General features: G+C 34.4%; 1 protein-coding gene across 2 annotated transcripts; it reads left to right on the top strand.

Moving 5' to 3' along the window:
- Positions 1–2463: 2463 nt before the first annotated feature.
- LOC140891359 (protein CTR9 homolog) lies at positions 2464–17215 on the top strand. Of its 2 annotated transcripts, none has more exons than XM_073299814.1 (24): positions 2464–2830; positions 4230–4296; positions 4414–4608; positions 6903–7003; positions 7605–7658; positions 7812–7925; positions 8029–8092; positions 8427–8641; positions 8882–8966; positions 9440–9540; positions 9648–9740; positions 10341–10409; positions 11651–11743; positions 11844–12215; positions 12897–12977; positions 13085–13243; positions 13437–13532; positions 13793–13894; positions 13966–14073; positions 14164–14388; positions 15086–15352; positions 15435–15506; positions 16182–16508; positions 16855–17215. In XM_073299814.1, exons 1-24 carry the CDS (start codon positions 2690–2692, stop codon positions 16999–17001), a joined length of 3348 nt encoding a protein of 1115 aa, XP_073155915.1. In that variant the 5' UTR covers positions 2464–2689; the 3' UTR covers positions 17002–17215. The 2 variants fall into 2 exon arrangements, with proteins under 2 accessions (XP_073155915.1, XP_073155916.1); XM_073299815.1 differs by having other exon boundaries at positions 7812–7929; positions 8033–8092.
- The last annotated feature ends 2 nt before the right edge of the window (positions 17216–17217 follow it).

The following is a 17217-nucleotide window of genomic DNA, read 5'->3' as shown; positions in this document are numbered from 1 at the left end:
TGCACATAATTCTTTGTTTCAAAATAAGCATAAAAACATGAGATATAAGCACATAGATCTTTAGATATAAGTATAAAACCTTCAGATCTAAGCACAAAACAACCCATATTGAGTACAAGAATTAAATATTAAAATAATCAAGTTTTGTAGTCCTTAGGGAGTGCAAAGAAAGAATCTTTAAGGGAGGGAGTTGGGAGAAAGAAAGGTTTGGGTTTGGGGATTTATTCATAATTGACTCTTAGTTTATACAATAACATAAAGTTAATAAACACGTGAACTTCACAGTGCCATAGACTGGCATTGTTTATATGATTTTATTAAAAAAAAAACGAATAGAAGTTTTCATTTTTAATATTCATTTGTAAATTTTATGAATTTACAGTAATACGACAATAAATACGAATTGAAGTTTTCATTTTTTTTTTCCAATTCTTATAATGTAGTTCGATCCAACATCGAATAAATTGATCAAAATTAACAATTAAAATTTTCATTATTAATCAAGAATTCCAATTTTTAATCCCCCAATCATGAAAAAGTTTCACTTTTTAATACATTCCTATATATAACACAACGATTGTAATATTTAAAAATTAATTTGAAACATAAATGATTTTGTGTGTACTCGTACTTAAGAGTTGAGAGGTCGAAGTTATGAAGCTGAATTCTAATGATTTTTTTTTTTTTTGAGAAACAATATATATGCAAAGACCATAATTTTATAACAATAGGAAGATAGGTCCCATCATGACTAAGAAGTCATATTTAAATAATAAAAGAAATTAGGTTGAGCTATATATATAGCCCCAAGGAATAAATGTCCCGCCCTTACTTACAAGATAAGTAATATCACGACTAAGCTAAGAATTGTAGAGATTCTTAGGTTTGGAGAGAAAGCGCGCGATTCTTAGGTTTGGAGAGAACTGGAGCGAAAGTGTAGAGCGAAATTAAAAATATTTGGGCTTTGTTAGAGACGAAATAATATTTCAAAACGACCGAAAAAATAAACTTGTCTCCAATTAGAGACCAAAATAAAAGCGCGGTCTCCCATTTGAGACCAATATAATAATGCGGTCTCTAATTTAGAGACCGAATCATACTCTCCATGTTTAAATAAAAAATGGTATAAATTTTAAGACGGATATTCTTACGATGGTCTCTAAATTGAGACCACAATATAAATTCGGTCTCTATTTAGAGACAGAATTTTTTATTATGGTCGCAAAAAGTAAATAAATAATAAATAATTATTTTAACAACTTGAATGGTTGGAGACCGAAATTTCTAATGTCGGTCGAAAACTAGATACCGAATTAGAGACCGATATTTAATTCGATCTCTAGTTCGGTTAAAAATCAAAGTTCTTTTTGTAGTGATATTTGTTCAGTTTATTTTTCAATGGTTAAAAGGTAATATGTCATAATTAATTATTTCATTAATTGTATATTTCTTAACACTAATACATTTAATTTTTGTACAATTTTATTTGTAATATTCATAATTTTATTTAAAAAACCGTAATTTACTTTCCATTATAGCTCTTGTGTAGTAATTTCTCTATTTTTTGAGAAAATATTTGTAAATTAAATTAATTATTAGATCTTAAATGAATAAATTGTCCATATTTTTTTCTAACATCCTTACATTTGTTTATCTATATATATTTTTTTTTCAAATTTAATCATTTATCAATCCTTAATAAATTATCTACATAATTTTTTTACATATTCTATCTACTTTATATCAAAACTCTCATATTCTTTCACTATGATAATTTTTTAAATTTTTTTAAATATAATTAAATTATTAAACATGTGAAAATCACATACGACAGTTGTTAATTTATATTAATAGTGTAATTAATAAAACTAACTCTAATTATTTATAATCAAAAATTAATTTATGAAACATAATAATAATTAATTAAATGTTATGAATTTCATTTTATGATAATTATTTCAATAGACTTTAAAATCCTTGATTTGCTAATTAAATACATTGATTAGATTTTATATATTTATTACTAATTTGAAATTAAAAAAAATAAAAGAATATTGAATTCCAAGACACTTTGTCCCGGATTTGGCAGGAACTCACTTTTAGAAAGTTTTATAAAATGATATATTTTTATAATTTGTTTTTATTTTTATATTAATTATTTAAAAAAGCCTCATAAGCATACAACCATAGTATGTCACATTTGTGTTGTGTTTTTCTATTTTTATTATATTAAATTAATTTTTTTTTTTGTTGAAAGCAATGTGACGTATTACGGTATTACGTTATTTTTTCATGTATTAAAAATATGTAGTTAGTTTGATAAAAGATTTTATGGGATTTTAAAAAAAAATATTTTATGTAAATCTAAAATTATATTATAGGTAGGACGTCTTGTAATATATATATATATATATATATATATATATAAGTCTTTTATTTTTTTGAAGTCATATGTATGTCATTTTAAAAAATAGAATATTTACAAATTTTGGGCCGTCGAAATCTTTCAATAAATAGCATCTTCATCGGAACCCAGTCACCGGAACAGTCGTAATACAGAGTGTGGCATTAGCTTCCGCGAATCACTTGCAAATTCCGAAATCAACCGGGGCTAGGGTTTTTCCAGTTGTATCGGGCTGCTTTTTTGGGGGAATCATAGTTGTGAATTGGTTAATTTATTGGTTAATTCATGGCGTGTGTATATATACCTGTTCAGAATTCCGAGGAGGAGGTGAGGGTGGCCCTTGATCAACTCCCTCGCGACGCCACAGATATTCTTGACATTCTCAAAGCCGAACAAGCTCCTCTCGATCTCTGGCTTATAATCGCGGTGTGTTTATGTACATTCCCTCCGTGTGCATCTGTGTGTGGTTTTTGTGTTTTGTTTAATTTGATTTGTTTTTATTTTCTTTTTTTTTTTGTGGGTTTTGTGTCGTTTTTTTTTTGGTTGAAACCTGTGTTTGTGTATAAACATGCATGGCAAGAACCGAATGTTTCTTGTTGAATTTCATTCAAATAACCACGTGTGGATGAAAAGCTAGGTGTTTTGCGTTTAATTTTGCGTTTACTGGGTGGGGTTGTGATTTCTGTACGGATTTGTGCTCGTGATTTGGAATGCAAGTTTGAATTTTGGATGAACTTGGAAAGATTTTAATGGGCGGTTGTGCTTATGATGTTTTACACTTCAATATTTTTTTGCCAGTTAACCTACGGCAGCCAACTTTGTAGCTGTGGGCAAAATGAGTTCAGCTCATCATGTGAATGCATAATTGTTTTTTGGGGTTGAATTTTGTGTTAGCACAGTTGGGTTTTTACCTGTGTGTTTATGTTTGAAAATTGCAGTGTGTTTTGTGCATTAAATTTTTTGTTTGTGTAACCTAGAAATTGTGAAATACCCGTGGAATTTTTCATGTCTATGTAGGCATGTTATTTTGTATTTTTGTATGTATCCATGATGCTAGCTCACTGAGAATCTTCCAAACTACTTGAGGGATAAATATCCTCTATGCATGTACTATCGCTATACATCTAGTTTAACATATGGCATTAACCCTTTGTAACTACTTGGATCAAAAGATGATGTCCTTGGATTCGGTTTTAGCGAGTAGGATGTGCCACCATTTTACAGAGGCGAACTGTCTTTTGGGATATCAGCACTTCACCTCATTTGTTATCTGATGCAACATTTTACAGTTGAATTATTCATATCTGATTATATTTATTTCTCCACTAGTGGAATATTTAGTGCAAGTTCACATCTACACGGCATCATATTTGGATTTCACATAAAGGAAAATAAAGTTAGTTTTGAATTGGACTCACAATTTTGATGTTTTTATGTTCTAAAATGAGCATAGCCGATGGATTGACATTTGTGTTTCACTTCGGTTTTGTAGGACCTAGATTTTCATTTTTTGTAAAGAAAGGAAGAAAGAAAGAGTTGCATTCATGTGATTGATTCTAATATCCTTTTTTTGGCTAGTGGTTTGTGCGATGTCCAACTGATGTATTAAAAATTGTTTGCTACGCTCGTTCAGCATCTGTATGAGAGACTTCAACATCTTTGTGCGTGACGGCTGCAAATAACAAAAAACTATATTTTTTTGAGGGTGTAGGTTTATTATTCGCTATGATATGAACACTGTACAGATTCTTTTTGATGCCAGTACATGTTGAATTTGAATTTATTGTTTCCAAAATTTTGAAACATTTTACTTGTTTGAGTGCAGAGAGAGTACTTCAAACAAGGCAAAATCGAACAATTTCGGCAAATATTAGAAGAAGGGTCTAGTCCTGGTATGCATTCTGGATCGATTACTTTGGCATTTGTTTGATTTTGATGACTGTATCTTGTTGCGTAGCTCATAGTTCTTTTAGATATTTCAGTAACGGTAAAGTGCCATTATTTTGCAGAAATTGATGAATATTATGCAGATGTGAGATACGAGAGGATAGCCATTTTAAATGCTTTGGGGGCTTATTATAGCTACCTTGGGAAAATTGAGACTCTGCAAAGAGAAAAGGAGGACCATTTTATACAGGCCACACAATATTATAATAAAGCATCAAGAATTGATATGCATGAGCCTTCAACTTGGATTGGGAAAGGTATTTACCATTTTTCTGTTGCATGTACTGACACACTTGATGCTTTTCTCTGTCTTCGTGATCGTCAACTGTTACTTGGATGGAGAACAAATCATTGTTAATTGTTATTGCTAGTTGTATCTTCTAAATCTCTTGATCAAATTATTTTGTCATTCATATCAAAATGCAAGCATGCAAAAATGATTGGTCCTCGTGGTCTTAGCACACATTGACGAGAAAAGCAATCGTCTTTGGACAAAATTTCTGCAGAATGACCCAGTTCTTGGCATCTTCCCGAGGTTTCAGATTTTACTTTTCTTCCTCAAATAAGTAAACCTACTTTGAGAAAGGGAAGTAGCTTAATATGGAAGTTTCAATATAGTTATACAATTTTCGCCTTAGGAAATTATATTGTTTCAGCAGCAATATAAATTTTCTATTTTATCTTCTAAATTGTGATAAGCTATTGTAATCAATCAATATAATTCAGTCTGCGATGTCCTTCCACATTGGTTGAAAATTAAAGTTTAAAATGGTTCACGAGTGGTTAATAATTTGGGTTAACCTTTTTCGTAATGGGCGCAGAGTGTGACAGAATGATATCAGAGACAATCACTAGTTAGAACACTGGGAGATAAGTGCTAAGTGCTCTGGAGAGCAGAGTGCCACCCTTTGAGTCTTTGGGGGCATCCAAGGGAATCACTTCTTGGACTTGTATGGGGCCACCTCTAGATTCCCAACACTGGTGGACCGAGGGATTAGGCCCTTATGAGGACGTTACATTATGAAAGAGGGGTCATTGTGATGCTTTTTCCCACCTTGGTTGAAAATTAAAGTTTAAAATTGTTTATAAGTGGTTCTAATTGACTCCTATAACAACTTTGGTCATATATTTTCTTAAAACAATGACTAATGCGGGATAGTTGTTTAAAGACACCATTTTGCAATCGCACTTGCACGGACTTGGGCTCAAGGCAGGACATAGCTGATCATGAATATTCCCTTTCTTCAGAAATAAATGGAATTAAAAGTTAACAGATGCCTTTTAAAGTGAAGAAGCTTACATTTTGTCACATATTCTGTTTAAATAGGGACTACACTTCCTCCGCTTAACACCATTATTATGGTTAGGTGGAAAACTTGTCGAGCCATAGCGTGCAATTGCCTGGCAGAAATTGCCCAGGCCCAGCCAATTTCGCATTCCATTTATGCAATAGTAGATGCCTAATAAAAAATAAAAAACCTAATTCAAATTGCGATATTGTGACATAAGCGTAACATAGTTGTTACTGTCGCAATTCGCAAGATCAAATTTTGATTAAGTTTAGGCGTTCCGCAGTCCACTGAAGAAACAAAAAATATATATGTGTAAAGTTTACGAAAATGGATTTTGAGCTTTAGGAGGAGTATCATTGCATCAATATGGTATGATTATTTTGATTATTCTTATGATTTATTGAAGTTTGTTAGTTTGGGTATAACCGTATAAATGAAAATTTTGTGTTTTTCTTTTATATTAAAGTAAAAATTTATTGCTCGAGAAGATTGGTATTTTTTAGTTATGTGATGATTACTATAAGAGGGTTTTTTTTAAAAAAATCTTTTTTAAGGATTAAACTCAATTATAAATTTGTGTATTTAGAGATTTGTGATTTGAAACCACATGTGTGTATTGGCATGAACAAGTGGATATTGTAGATAAGAGTTTATCTACTTAGTTCGCATGGTATAGGCCTTTTGTGAAATTTTCAAATGCACTATTATTCTTGAGTTTTTTTTCAGTTTAAATGTTTTTGGGTGTCAGACCTGTATAGGGATTGGAGTATTATTTTGAATTAGCTTTTTGAGTTGTTAGCTTTTGGTAGTGGGTTGACCGCTGGTCCACAATTGTAATTATCTACCATATTATTATTAATAATATTCGAGTTCCCTATAAAAAAATGCCCGTTTTAGTGTTCATAGATACTTTTTAGAGTTTTGGGATTATGATGCTGGTATGGGTTTTAATTTGTGGTATATTGCCCTTTTCTGTCTGATTTTTGAGCTTGGACATGAATCTTTCAGTGTACTTCACAACATATACCAATGTAAATTTAATTAAGGATAGCCCGAGAATGTTGAGCCCAAACTAACCTGCAATTGGAGAAAGAAACAATGACGTGAGGGAATTTCTGGATGAGATAATAAATACTTGATGCCTTCTTTCTATCTATTATTAGTAAATTTTTGGTAATTTTGCTGCTGCCTCTAGAATTTCTGATCAGTGGTTTATATTTTCCTCTTGCTTATGGTTTGCTCTTCATGACTGTTGGCAGGTCAGCTTTTACTGGCCAAGGGCGATGTTGAACAGGCTTTTAATGCATTCAAGATTGTATTAGATGGAGATCACGATAATGTGCCTGCTCTTCTTGGTCAGGTATTTGAGCTCTTTGCGTGCCATCATATATGCTGATGCTTGTTTGGAAACGTAGCCAGTTGTCTGTTGCATCTTCCATAGATATTAACTTCCTAACTTTTGACTATGAGTTCTGAAAGTAGATTGCTATTTATCAGTTCAAGATGAATATAGCTGAACTCCCTTTTGAATTCAACGATTACTTTTAGTTTTAGTACTCCTTTCTAGCGCAGCAAGTTTTCTTTCTGACAATATTGTTGCCCTTTTTTTCCTTCTGCAATCCACTTTCCATGCTTAGTTTTGTAAATTTTTAACTTGTGTTGGAATTTTAGTTTCGGGTAAATCTATATGCCGCTGAATGTTTTAAAAGATGAATTGTGATGGAATTGTTCCTCCTCCCTGCTAAAATCCACCAATTGTATTCTATGAAACAAGAGTTGGAAATCTTTTTAGCTTTGTTCGGACTAAATGTTCCATGCTTCATTTGCCACACATCCCAGCAGTTGCTAGGAAAAATGTTTGAGTGCTTATGTTACGGATTCCATGGACTCAATATTCGTAGCATAAAATCGGCCCTGCCATCATAACAATTGTCTGATGTTAGATATCCAATTATATGCAGGCATGTGTGCACTTTAGCCGAGGTCGCCATTCAGATTCACTTGAGTTATATAAGGTTTGTTCATTGTTCTTTGTACTTGAAAAATGCTTCAGCATCTCGGTCTGGGGATAAGGGGGTGGTGGAGAACTCCCGCCTGTCCAGTGAACTTTATGCTCTATGACTTATACAGAATTTTCATTTCACTTGCAATTATATGCTTTTTGTTAGAGAGCACTGCAAGTGTATCCTTGGGCTCCTGCTGTAAGACTTGGAATAGCTTTCTGCCATTACAAATTGGGTCATCTCGAAAAGGCAAAGCAAGCATTTCGTCGTGCTTTACAGGCAAGTCAATACTAACTGTGGAGTTTGCATTTGCATCTACTAAGTTGATAGTAACTTTAGATTGGCTTGATGTTTTAAGCTTATGCTTTTGACCTACATTCAGTTAGATCCCGACAATGTTGAAGCTCTTGTGGCACTTGGAATTTCAGACCTCCAAACAAACGAAGGTTGGTTAAGCTTCAGTGTGTGCCGATATTGACCAGGACAAGATCTACAGTTGGATATGATTTTACCATTTCTCATGCCATGCTGACTGTTGATTAATGCACAATTACATCTGGTTCATCCATTGAATCTATGGTCATGTCACCAATGACGAGTCAATCTGATTTATTTAATTTCAGCTTTATATTCTTCCACTTTATGCAATGGATATTGTTCCAAGCATATTGGAGGATCATGTGAAGCATCACTCCAAGAGTTAGATAAATATATATATCTGGTCCTGGCAGTTTAGCCAATTCTTCATTGCTTCTTACATTGTGAAAAACATGTTTGCAGCTGCTGGTATTAGGAATGGAATGTTGAAGATGAAGAGAGCTTTTGACATATATCCATTCTCTGCAATGGCACTGAATTATCTGGCTAATCATTTCTTCTTCACGGGACAACATTTCCTTGTTGAGCAGCTTACTGAAACTGCACTTGCTGTCACTCTTCATGGCCCAACAAAGGCACATTCTTATTATAATTTGGCTCGGTCTTACCACAGCAAGGTTAGAGAAATCACTATTGTGCCTATATCTGATCAGTTCCTGTTTTCCAATTTTGGTTGCTCAAAAATATTTGAGAATGTCCATGCTCCTCTCTCTCGTTCATCTCCTTTAACCTTTTAACTTTTAGCATCGTGGTACCTGATGGACCTAGTCAACGTTTAAAATTTTATCATGTTTATAATTACTTTCTTGGTTACACTCCTATGATTTGATCATATGGTTGATAGCGTACTTTTCCAGGGTGACTATGAGAAAGCAGGGATGTACTACATGGCATCTGTAAAGGAAAGCAATAATCCTCGTGACTTTGTGTTGCCTTACTATGGTATGCTAATTGTCCTTATTTGTATTATACTTTACTCAGGATCAGTTGAGTATTCAGGCTTTCCATTATCGCGGGGAATAAAATGGATTATGATGTTGTGTCGGTTTTAACTTTGAAACATAAAAAACTCATTGGATTACAGATGATGTGCTATTAATTTCCCATGGTGTAAGAATGCTGTTCATTTCAATTAAAACGAGAACGTTTTCAAGACACATCTTGGTTTTTCTAAATCCAGTGAATCATTTAATCGTTGAATAAAGATAACTAAGCTTTGATGCAAATGCAAGTGATGTGTACGATTTTCACTGCATGAATTCTAAATCATCCACTAGAAGAACTGAATGCGGATACTCTTGTGACTCCAGCTTGATATGTACTTTGTTTCTCTTCTGAGAATGATATCCTGCATACTAATTTTTTGAGAACTTTTCCATGTAAGGTGATTGAATAGTTTCAATTGTTGTAAATAGGTTTGGGGCAGGTTCAACTGAAATTAGGAGACCTGCGAAGTGCCTTGACCAATTTTGAAAAGGTTTTGGAGGTTCAGCCAGAAAATTGTGAGACCCTAAAAGTGAGACAATTATTATGTTGACAAATCCATTTTTTAAAGTTTTTAATCTTCCACTCTATGTGGTTTGTTTTTTGAAAAAAAAAACTAAAATCATATGTTTTGATCAGGCTCTTGGACACATTTATGCCCAGCTTGATCAGATTGAGAAGGCCCAAGATCTATTTAGGAAAGCCACGAAAATTGATCCCCGAGATCCTCAGGTGACTATGTTGCCTTCTCTTTTTTCTCAGTAAGTTTTCCAGTTTGATGGTTTTTTACTACTTGCATTGCGGCAAAAAGAATCATGAGTGTCAAGAAAATGTGTCATCTGCCGCTATCTTCTCAATCCTCTTTGAAACATGAATAAGAGTAGGTTTGTAAACAGGAAATAATTCTCTAATATTAGAGCTAGATTCTGAATGTTTACTTTGCAAATTAGATTATAAGTTCATGCAATAAAAGTTTCTGGAATTGATTAAAGAAACTTGGACAATGTAAATATTCTACTGTAAAGACATATAATGCAAGGGAAGAATCACATGGAAATGGGAATTTTGCATGTGTTCACAGTGTTTTTGGTTCTAATTGAGATGAATTATCATACTTCTGATAGCTTCTGAATAGAATTCTAATAGATTCATTTTGATCAGAGGGGCAATTTGTTTTTTATTTCCTGTCCTTGATACAGCATGCGGTAGTTTGAGTTTAATTGATGTCAACTTAAGTATAGCGATTTTGTAAGACGATCTTCACATAATCTCAAACAGTGACTTGAGATCTAATGAGTTCAATTTACATGCTTCTCTCATGGACATTTACAGGCTTTCCTGGATCTTGGTGAACTGTTGATGTCAACAGACATTAGTGCTGCATTGGACGCCTTTAAAACCGTAAGAAACTTCTACTTTAGTGTATCGGCTTATTTGCAGAACTTGATGTCTGCACGGGCAGATCCATAATTCAGGAAAGAGAGGGCGAGAGCTAGTGATGCAGCACAATATGTTTTTTTTTCTTTTTTTTTTCTTTTTCTTTTTTTTTTTGCGGTGGGGAGGTGAAGCTTAAATTATAGGAAGCGTTATGTAGAAAATTTCACAAAAACTTCAAAAATAAAACCTTAACCTAGTTTTCAAGTTACCAAATAAGCATGCATTATTTTTATCTTTTACCACCATCATTGAAGTTCTTTTGTTGTTTTCTGTTTGGTGTACCAATAAACTGTGTGCTGGACATTCTTTTCCAATCTGCGATACAATAGAGCCATTCTTCTTTCTAATGGTTATAAGGCCTGCAAGTCCCTAACCTTTTGTGGTAAAGGTAAATGGTTTTCACGGTCTTCTTTGACCAAACAGGGGAAGCGTTTTGAGAACTGCCTATTCAGGACCGTAACACAACTAGTGCTGAGTATTTCCTGCTAAAGAAATGCAGGGAGTGCACACAACATCACACAACAACATTTTTTAGAAAGGGAAGACAAACATGGAAGTTCTTCGCCTTGAGGCTTTCTTAGGCGTTTGCTGCAATAATATAGTGTATAAAATCATAAAATGCTGATATTGTTGTTTTTCAAGTATTAATATAGTGCATAAAATCATCAAATGCCAATAGTGTTGTTTTTAGAGGCCAACCTAACTGGATATGGTGTGAAACACTTTTGACACTATTCAGATTATATATCTTTTTCTTAATACTTGTTTCTTGGCAATTTCAAATGAGAAATATTTGCACCTTGTCTAACTGAAGTTAAAAAGATATATATTTTCGTATCTCAGCAAGTATATATTGTCTTCTGATTGCCATTTATTGGTGGGATGGATTATAGGATACTGGGTAACATTTCCATAATGCATATTTCAACGTTTCTTCTTCTGCACATCTATGCTATTTTTCGCTGTCAATGTGTGTGTTTTGTATTTTAATGCTCTTGTTCACTTGTTTTTCCATTTTTTGGAGTATTTTGATGTATTGATTCCCATGGATAATAAGGATAAGAGGAAACTTAAAATGGTGAGATCCATTGTTTCCAACATTATCTTCAGCCATCATGTGGCATGTGATTCTCTAAGGCGTCTGAAACACACCACTAGATTGACTTATATATCTTTTTGTATTGCTGAAGTCTGGTTCTCTGCAGGCTCGTAACCTGCTGAAGAGGGGGAATGAGGAAGTACCTCTAGAGCTACTTAACAATATTGGGGCCCTCCAATTTGAAAGGGGAGAGTTTGAGGTTTGCTTGTATTATTTACTCCTTGAGTTTTGTAGACTTAAGATTCTGGTCAGTTAGAATTGAATCATTTCTGAGCTGGCTTGATGTTTTCTTACTCCAGCTTGCTGATGAGACATTTAATGAAGCACTAGGAGAAGGCGTATGGCGCAGCTTTTATGATGATGTGGGGGAATCTATTTTAAATTTGGCGCAATCAGAGGCTAATGGAGATGCTCCACATCATGAAGATAAGCCAAGGCCCAGTCATAGAAGACAATCCAGTTTAATTAATAACATGCAATATCCTGTTGATGCTAGCTCAACTATCCATCATTATAAGGACTTACAATTGTTTCATCGACTTGAGGAACAGGGTATAGTGGTGAATCTCCCTTGGAATAAAGTTTCGACATTATTTAATTTTGCTAGAGTACTGGAACAGATGCATGACACTGAATCGGCCAACATCCTATACCGCCTGATATTATTTAAGGTATTAGTGACTTTCTTGCCCAGCAGTTATTTTTGAAGGAGCTGACTCGATTAGTTTGTAATTTTTTTTAGTGTGTGTACGGTACCATAGAATAATTGACTAATATATGTTGGTTGTGCTTCTTCCTGAATTGTGTATTATACTTCCATTCAAATACTTAATTTAGTTAGTATACTAATAATTATTGCAATTAGGCTATGTAATCCATATCCATCTATATAAAACATGCAGAGTTTGTTTCAAATTCTCATTTAGTTATAACCTATTTGTCAGTTGATTAGCTTTATTCCTTGGATACAATGTGTCAATAGATGAAAAGCTAGTAAATTATGTTAAGCCATTTTTGTCACTTTTTTAGTTAGGAATTTTTTCTTGATTATCAACAGTGACGTCTCCTTTCTGATTCAATGCCCTGTATTTTGGCATTCTTTTATGAGTTTAAATAAACCATAATATGTCCATCTTGGGTGCCTCTCTTTGGATTAATGTGATGTTTGGGCATACTCTATCAACAGACCATACAAATGCTTCTCAATTGATATTTCTCTTAGTATAGGCATCAGTAGTTTTATGATGAGGTTGGGATCATTTTAGCACACACTCCTGATGATTCCTGTGAACTTGTTTGGCTTGCTTCTTGTAAATACAGTTGTTTCTTATCTTGTTTATTATTAATTTCAGTATCCAGATTACACAGATGCGCATTTGAGGCTTGCTGCCATTGCAAAAGCTCGAAACAATGTTCAACTTTGTCTTGAACTGGTAGCTATAGCTCTCTCTGTATATCCTTCATTATTTCTATTTCAGTATGTATTCTTATTCTTTGTTATCAATTTAATCCTCTAAAAAAAATCGATTTTTTGTCTTAGATTGGTGATGCGCTTAAGGTAGATGAGAAGGGCCCAGATGCTTTGTTAATGCTTGGTGACTTGGAGCTTAAGAATGATGACTGGGTGAAGGCCAAAGAAACCTTCCGCACGGCTAAGGATGTAACCGATGCAAAGGATTCCTATGCTGCAGTTTGTTTGGTATAAACTCTACAATGAATGCTTTCACAGTTAGATTCTTTTGATTTATATGATTTTAGACTTTATGTTGTCATCTGCATTTGTTTTATTTGTTTCAGCCTTTTGAATGATAAAGTTTACATGTATAAGAACTTGCAACATCGGTTGAAATATCAATTTTTGTTTATTATGCACTTTCTTTGTTATCTACTAGGGAAATTGGAACTACTATGCAGCAAATCGCAGTGAGAGAAAATCTCCTAAGTTGGAGGCTACTCATCATGAGAAAGCCAAAGAACTCTACACAAAGGTATGCAAGTAATTTCTTTATCTAGAAACTGCCAAACCTTTCCCCCCCCTCATCATTCAATCAAGCTTTTAGTTCTGGAATTACATGTGATGATGGTGGCTTGTAGAAAGTAGAAACATAAGTTCTCTTTATGATTTATTCTCAACGAAGGTGTCATTGTCAGTTTTTGCTTTCTTTCTTCCTTTCTTTTTTTTTTTCGTCACATCTAGACTTTTCGTGGAAAATTTTGTGATATGCGACTATATATTTCATTTTATCAGGTTCTGCTTCAGCATCCTGCTAACCTCTATGCAGCTAATGGTGCTGGTATGGTGTTTGCGGAAAAAGGTCAATTTGATATAGCCAAGGAACTTTTTACACAGGTCAGGTGAACTTGATATTGAATTGTTACAATGTGAAGCAGGGTATTCACTTTTTATGTTTCTTGTCGCAGGTCCAAGAAGCGGCGAGTGGAAGTTTCAATGTCCAAATGCCAGATGTTTGGATTAACCTTGCTCATGTTCACTTCGCTCAAGGCAATTTTGCATTAGCTGTGAAAATGGTTGTTCAGCAATGCCATCATTTTTCTGATTAAGATTATATAAACCTGTTTTAAATGTGTACAACTTTTAAAATTTACTCATTTTTGCAGTATCAAAATTGTTTGCGCAAGTTTTATTATAATACGGACAGTCAAGTGCTTCTCTACTTAGCGCGTACACACTATGAAGCTGAACAGTGGCAAGATTGTAAGAAAACCTTGCTAAGAGCTATTCACATGGCTCCTTCAAATTATACATTAAGATTTGATGTAGGAGTTGCTCTACAAAAGTTCTCAGCGTCGACACTTCAAAAATCAAAAAGAACTGTGGATGAGGTTATCTTCCTTGATCTTATTCTGTTTTGATTTATATTGGTGGGAACTCTGGTATCATTATCTTTGCAAGTTTGCTTTTTGCTGATATGCAACCACCAGATGAGCACTTCTAGTCGTGAGATTGTTTGGTGTTGAGTGACTGAAATTGCAGGAACTATACTGGTTTTCAAGATATTTGATGTCTTAAAATATCATATAGCCTAGTTATCAGGGCCAGGACTTGAAGTAATATGGATCAAACAAAAAAAATAGGAATTGTTCCTTCTTGTTTATCCATGGTGGTTCTTTTAATGAGCAACTTAATAGTTTACTGCACTAGGATCAGATAAACTGTTGATTTCTGATTTTTATTAGTTGGGAAAACTTGATCCACCCAAAACGTTTCTGTGATCTGATTATGGAGGGAGTGTCTCTGTTGCTCTTAGTCGTCATCCACTGAATAGATTATTTTGCATGTCAATGCTGAATGTTTTCTTGGTTTTGTATTTCAGTAGAAACATTTTGACTTTTTCAGAATGGAAATTCCCTCCTTGGAATATCTTTCATGTTCTAAAATTCAGAGTATTTCCATCTTGTTGCTTTTGTTTCTCTGTGCCATTTTTTCTCTTGTAACTTAAACTGTCGGGTGGTTTTTATTCTGCTGTTGAAATCTCTCTATCCGTTTCTCTCCCTAATGTATGTTATATATATGACATAGATACGAGCTACAGTAGCAGAGCTCAGGAATGTTGTGCGTTTGTTCAGCTTGCTGTCTGCATCTTCAAACCTTCAATTTCACGGGTTCGATGAAAAGAAAATTGAAACTCATGTGGCATATTGCAAGCACTTGCTTGAAGTAGCTAATGTTCATTGTGATGCTGCTGAGCGGGAAGAGAAACAGAATATGCAAAGACTGGAAGTTATGCGCCAGATGGAGCTGGCTGAAGAATCCCGCAGAAAGGCGGAAGAACAAAGAAAAATTCAGGTAACTAACTGTTTATTTGTTGAGGTCGTCTTACAGACTGTAATTTCTCCCGCTAGTTTATTTAATGACAATGTTTTAACAGCTAGATAAAAGAAAACAGGAGGATGAACTGAAGCAAGTTATGCAGCAGGAGAAGCATCTGGAGCGTATCAAGGTAAGGGTTGTTCATCATCATCTCCTTTGCATATATCTGCATTTTTCATAAACTTTCTTCACTGCCATTTTTTGTTTTTTTCGTTTCTGCTTATCACACTTTGTATATCACAAGTCCTCGAAAAGTTGATGCAAGGTGAAATGAAAAGGTGCAATATTCATAGAATCATCTTTGACTGATGATTTTTTCCCTCAAAATTGTGCTTGCGTTTGGTCTGTTATTTGGCAATGTACTTCTTGAAACTTCCACTAAAGGCCCTGAAGTGGAAATGCTATCTGCAAAGTTGTCCTCGAGGTTATTGCTTTTATTAAAAGACTATTATCTGGATTATGGGATATAAAAATCAATTTCCACTCACTCTTTAGGAATCACCGGGTCTCAAAAGTATTTGCTGCCTTTTGTTTAATGCTCATTGTTCCAGTGGGAGCTATCTTGTTGGAGAAAATGTTTGGGACTAGTTACTGCTTTTGACATGGTTACAATTGGTTTAAGTTCTTGTTACTTCATAAACAAACTCTGTAATGGTCCTCTTTAATGTGGAAAATCTGCTGGGAGAATTATTTTTCTCCTATAATTGATTTTACCACACATGTTTCCCGTTAAATGGATAATCACTACGAGTTTCCAAACCTGCAACAATCTCTGTATTGCAATAATTTTTTTTATATACTGCAGGAACAATGGAAGAGTACTAATCCTGCTCCAAAACGAAAAGATAGATCCCAGGCTGACGATGAGGAGGGTGCCCAAGGTGAAAAAAAGAGGAGGAAAGGTGGAAAGCGGAAGAAAAAAGATAAGAAATCACGCTACGAATCAGAAGAAATGGAAGCTGGGGTGGAAGATAGAGAAGACATGGGTTATGAAGATGCATACGCAGACACCAATACGAGCTATGGAGAGCAGTATAATGAAACGAATGATATGGAAGATGAACAAGAAGACATTCCTCAGGATCTCCTTGCTGCAGCTGGGCTCGAAGATTCAGATGCTGAGGATGTTGATGTAACTCTCTCCTCGTCCTCCCCCCACCCCCTCTTCTACACACACACGCATGTTAGTAGTACATGCATATACTTTATCATATATATGCTGGACCAAACTCATGCTGATGGAAACAATATAACTCTAATCTTTAAAGTTCAAACCTTAAAAGTATTTTAGTCATTTCGATTATTCTGTTATATACACTATCACACAGGATAACGTGCACGCATATAAATCCCAACCACATGTTCGTACATGTGTGTGTTATGGATGCATTCATAGATACTCATGCATGTGCATGTTCGCTTTAGGCTTTTCCTTGTGTTCTTTGCTTTTGTTTCATCTTACACCTGAATTGGTCCAGGCTGCATCTTTGAACATGAGTCGACGAAGAAGGGCTTTGTCAGAATCCGATGACGACGAACCAGTGCAGGGACAACCAGAGGCAGACGAGATGGAGAGCGACGGAGAAGTTGGAGTTGATCCAGGCGGTACGATTGATGATGATTAAGTAGAAGCCTTTAGAATGAGCCCATCTGGCATTGTTGTTGTAATTGCATGTTGTTTGACGTTTCTCAGTCTTTCAAACTCCAAGATACTTTGAAACCGAGTAGGGAGAAATATGGTTATTTATTTATTTATTTTTCGAAAAAAAGAAAGTGTATAAATTGTTTGAATAACTTAATTGAAACTTGTAGCTAATTATAAACTTCAATTTATGAGTAGT

This window comes from Henckelia pumila, chromosome 3, assembly GCF_033568475.1.
Source record: "Henckelia pumila isolate YLH828 chromosome 3, ASM3356847v2, whole genome shotgun sequence".
Classification (NCBI taxonomy): domain Eukaryota; kingdom Viridiplantae; phylum Streptophyta; class Magnoliopsida; order Lamiales; family Gesneriaceae; genus Henckelia; species Henckelia pumila.
Note: the sequence above shows the minus strand (reverse complement) of the source record. Positions and strands in the feature narration are given on the sequence as shown.

Coding starts and splice junctions, on each gene's coding strand:
- LOC140891359 (XM_073299814.1), top strand. CDS start 2,690: ATGGCGTGTGTATATATACCTGTTCAGAATTCCGAGGAGGAGGTGAGG. Junction 2,831..4,229: donor ATCTCTGGCTTATAATCGCG/GTGTGTTTATGT, acceptor GTTTGAGTGCAG/AGAGAGTACTTCAAACAAGG. Junction 8,093..8,426: donor AGACCTCCAAACAAACGAAG/GTTGGTTAAGCT, acceptor ACATGTTTGCAG/CTGCTGGTATTAGGAATGGA.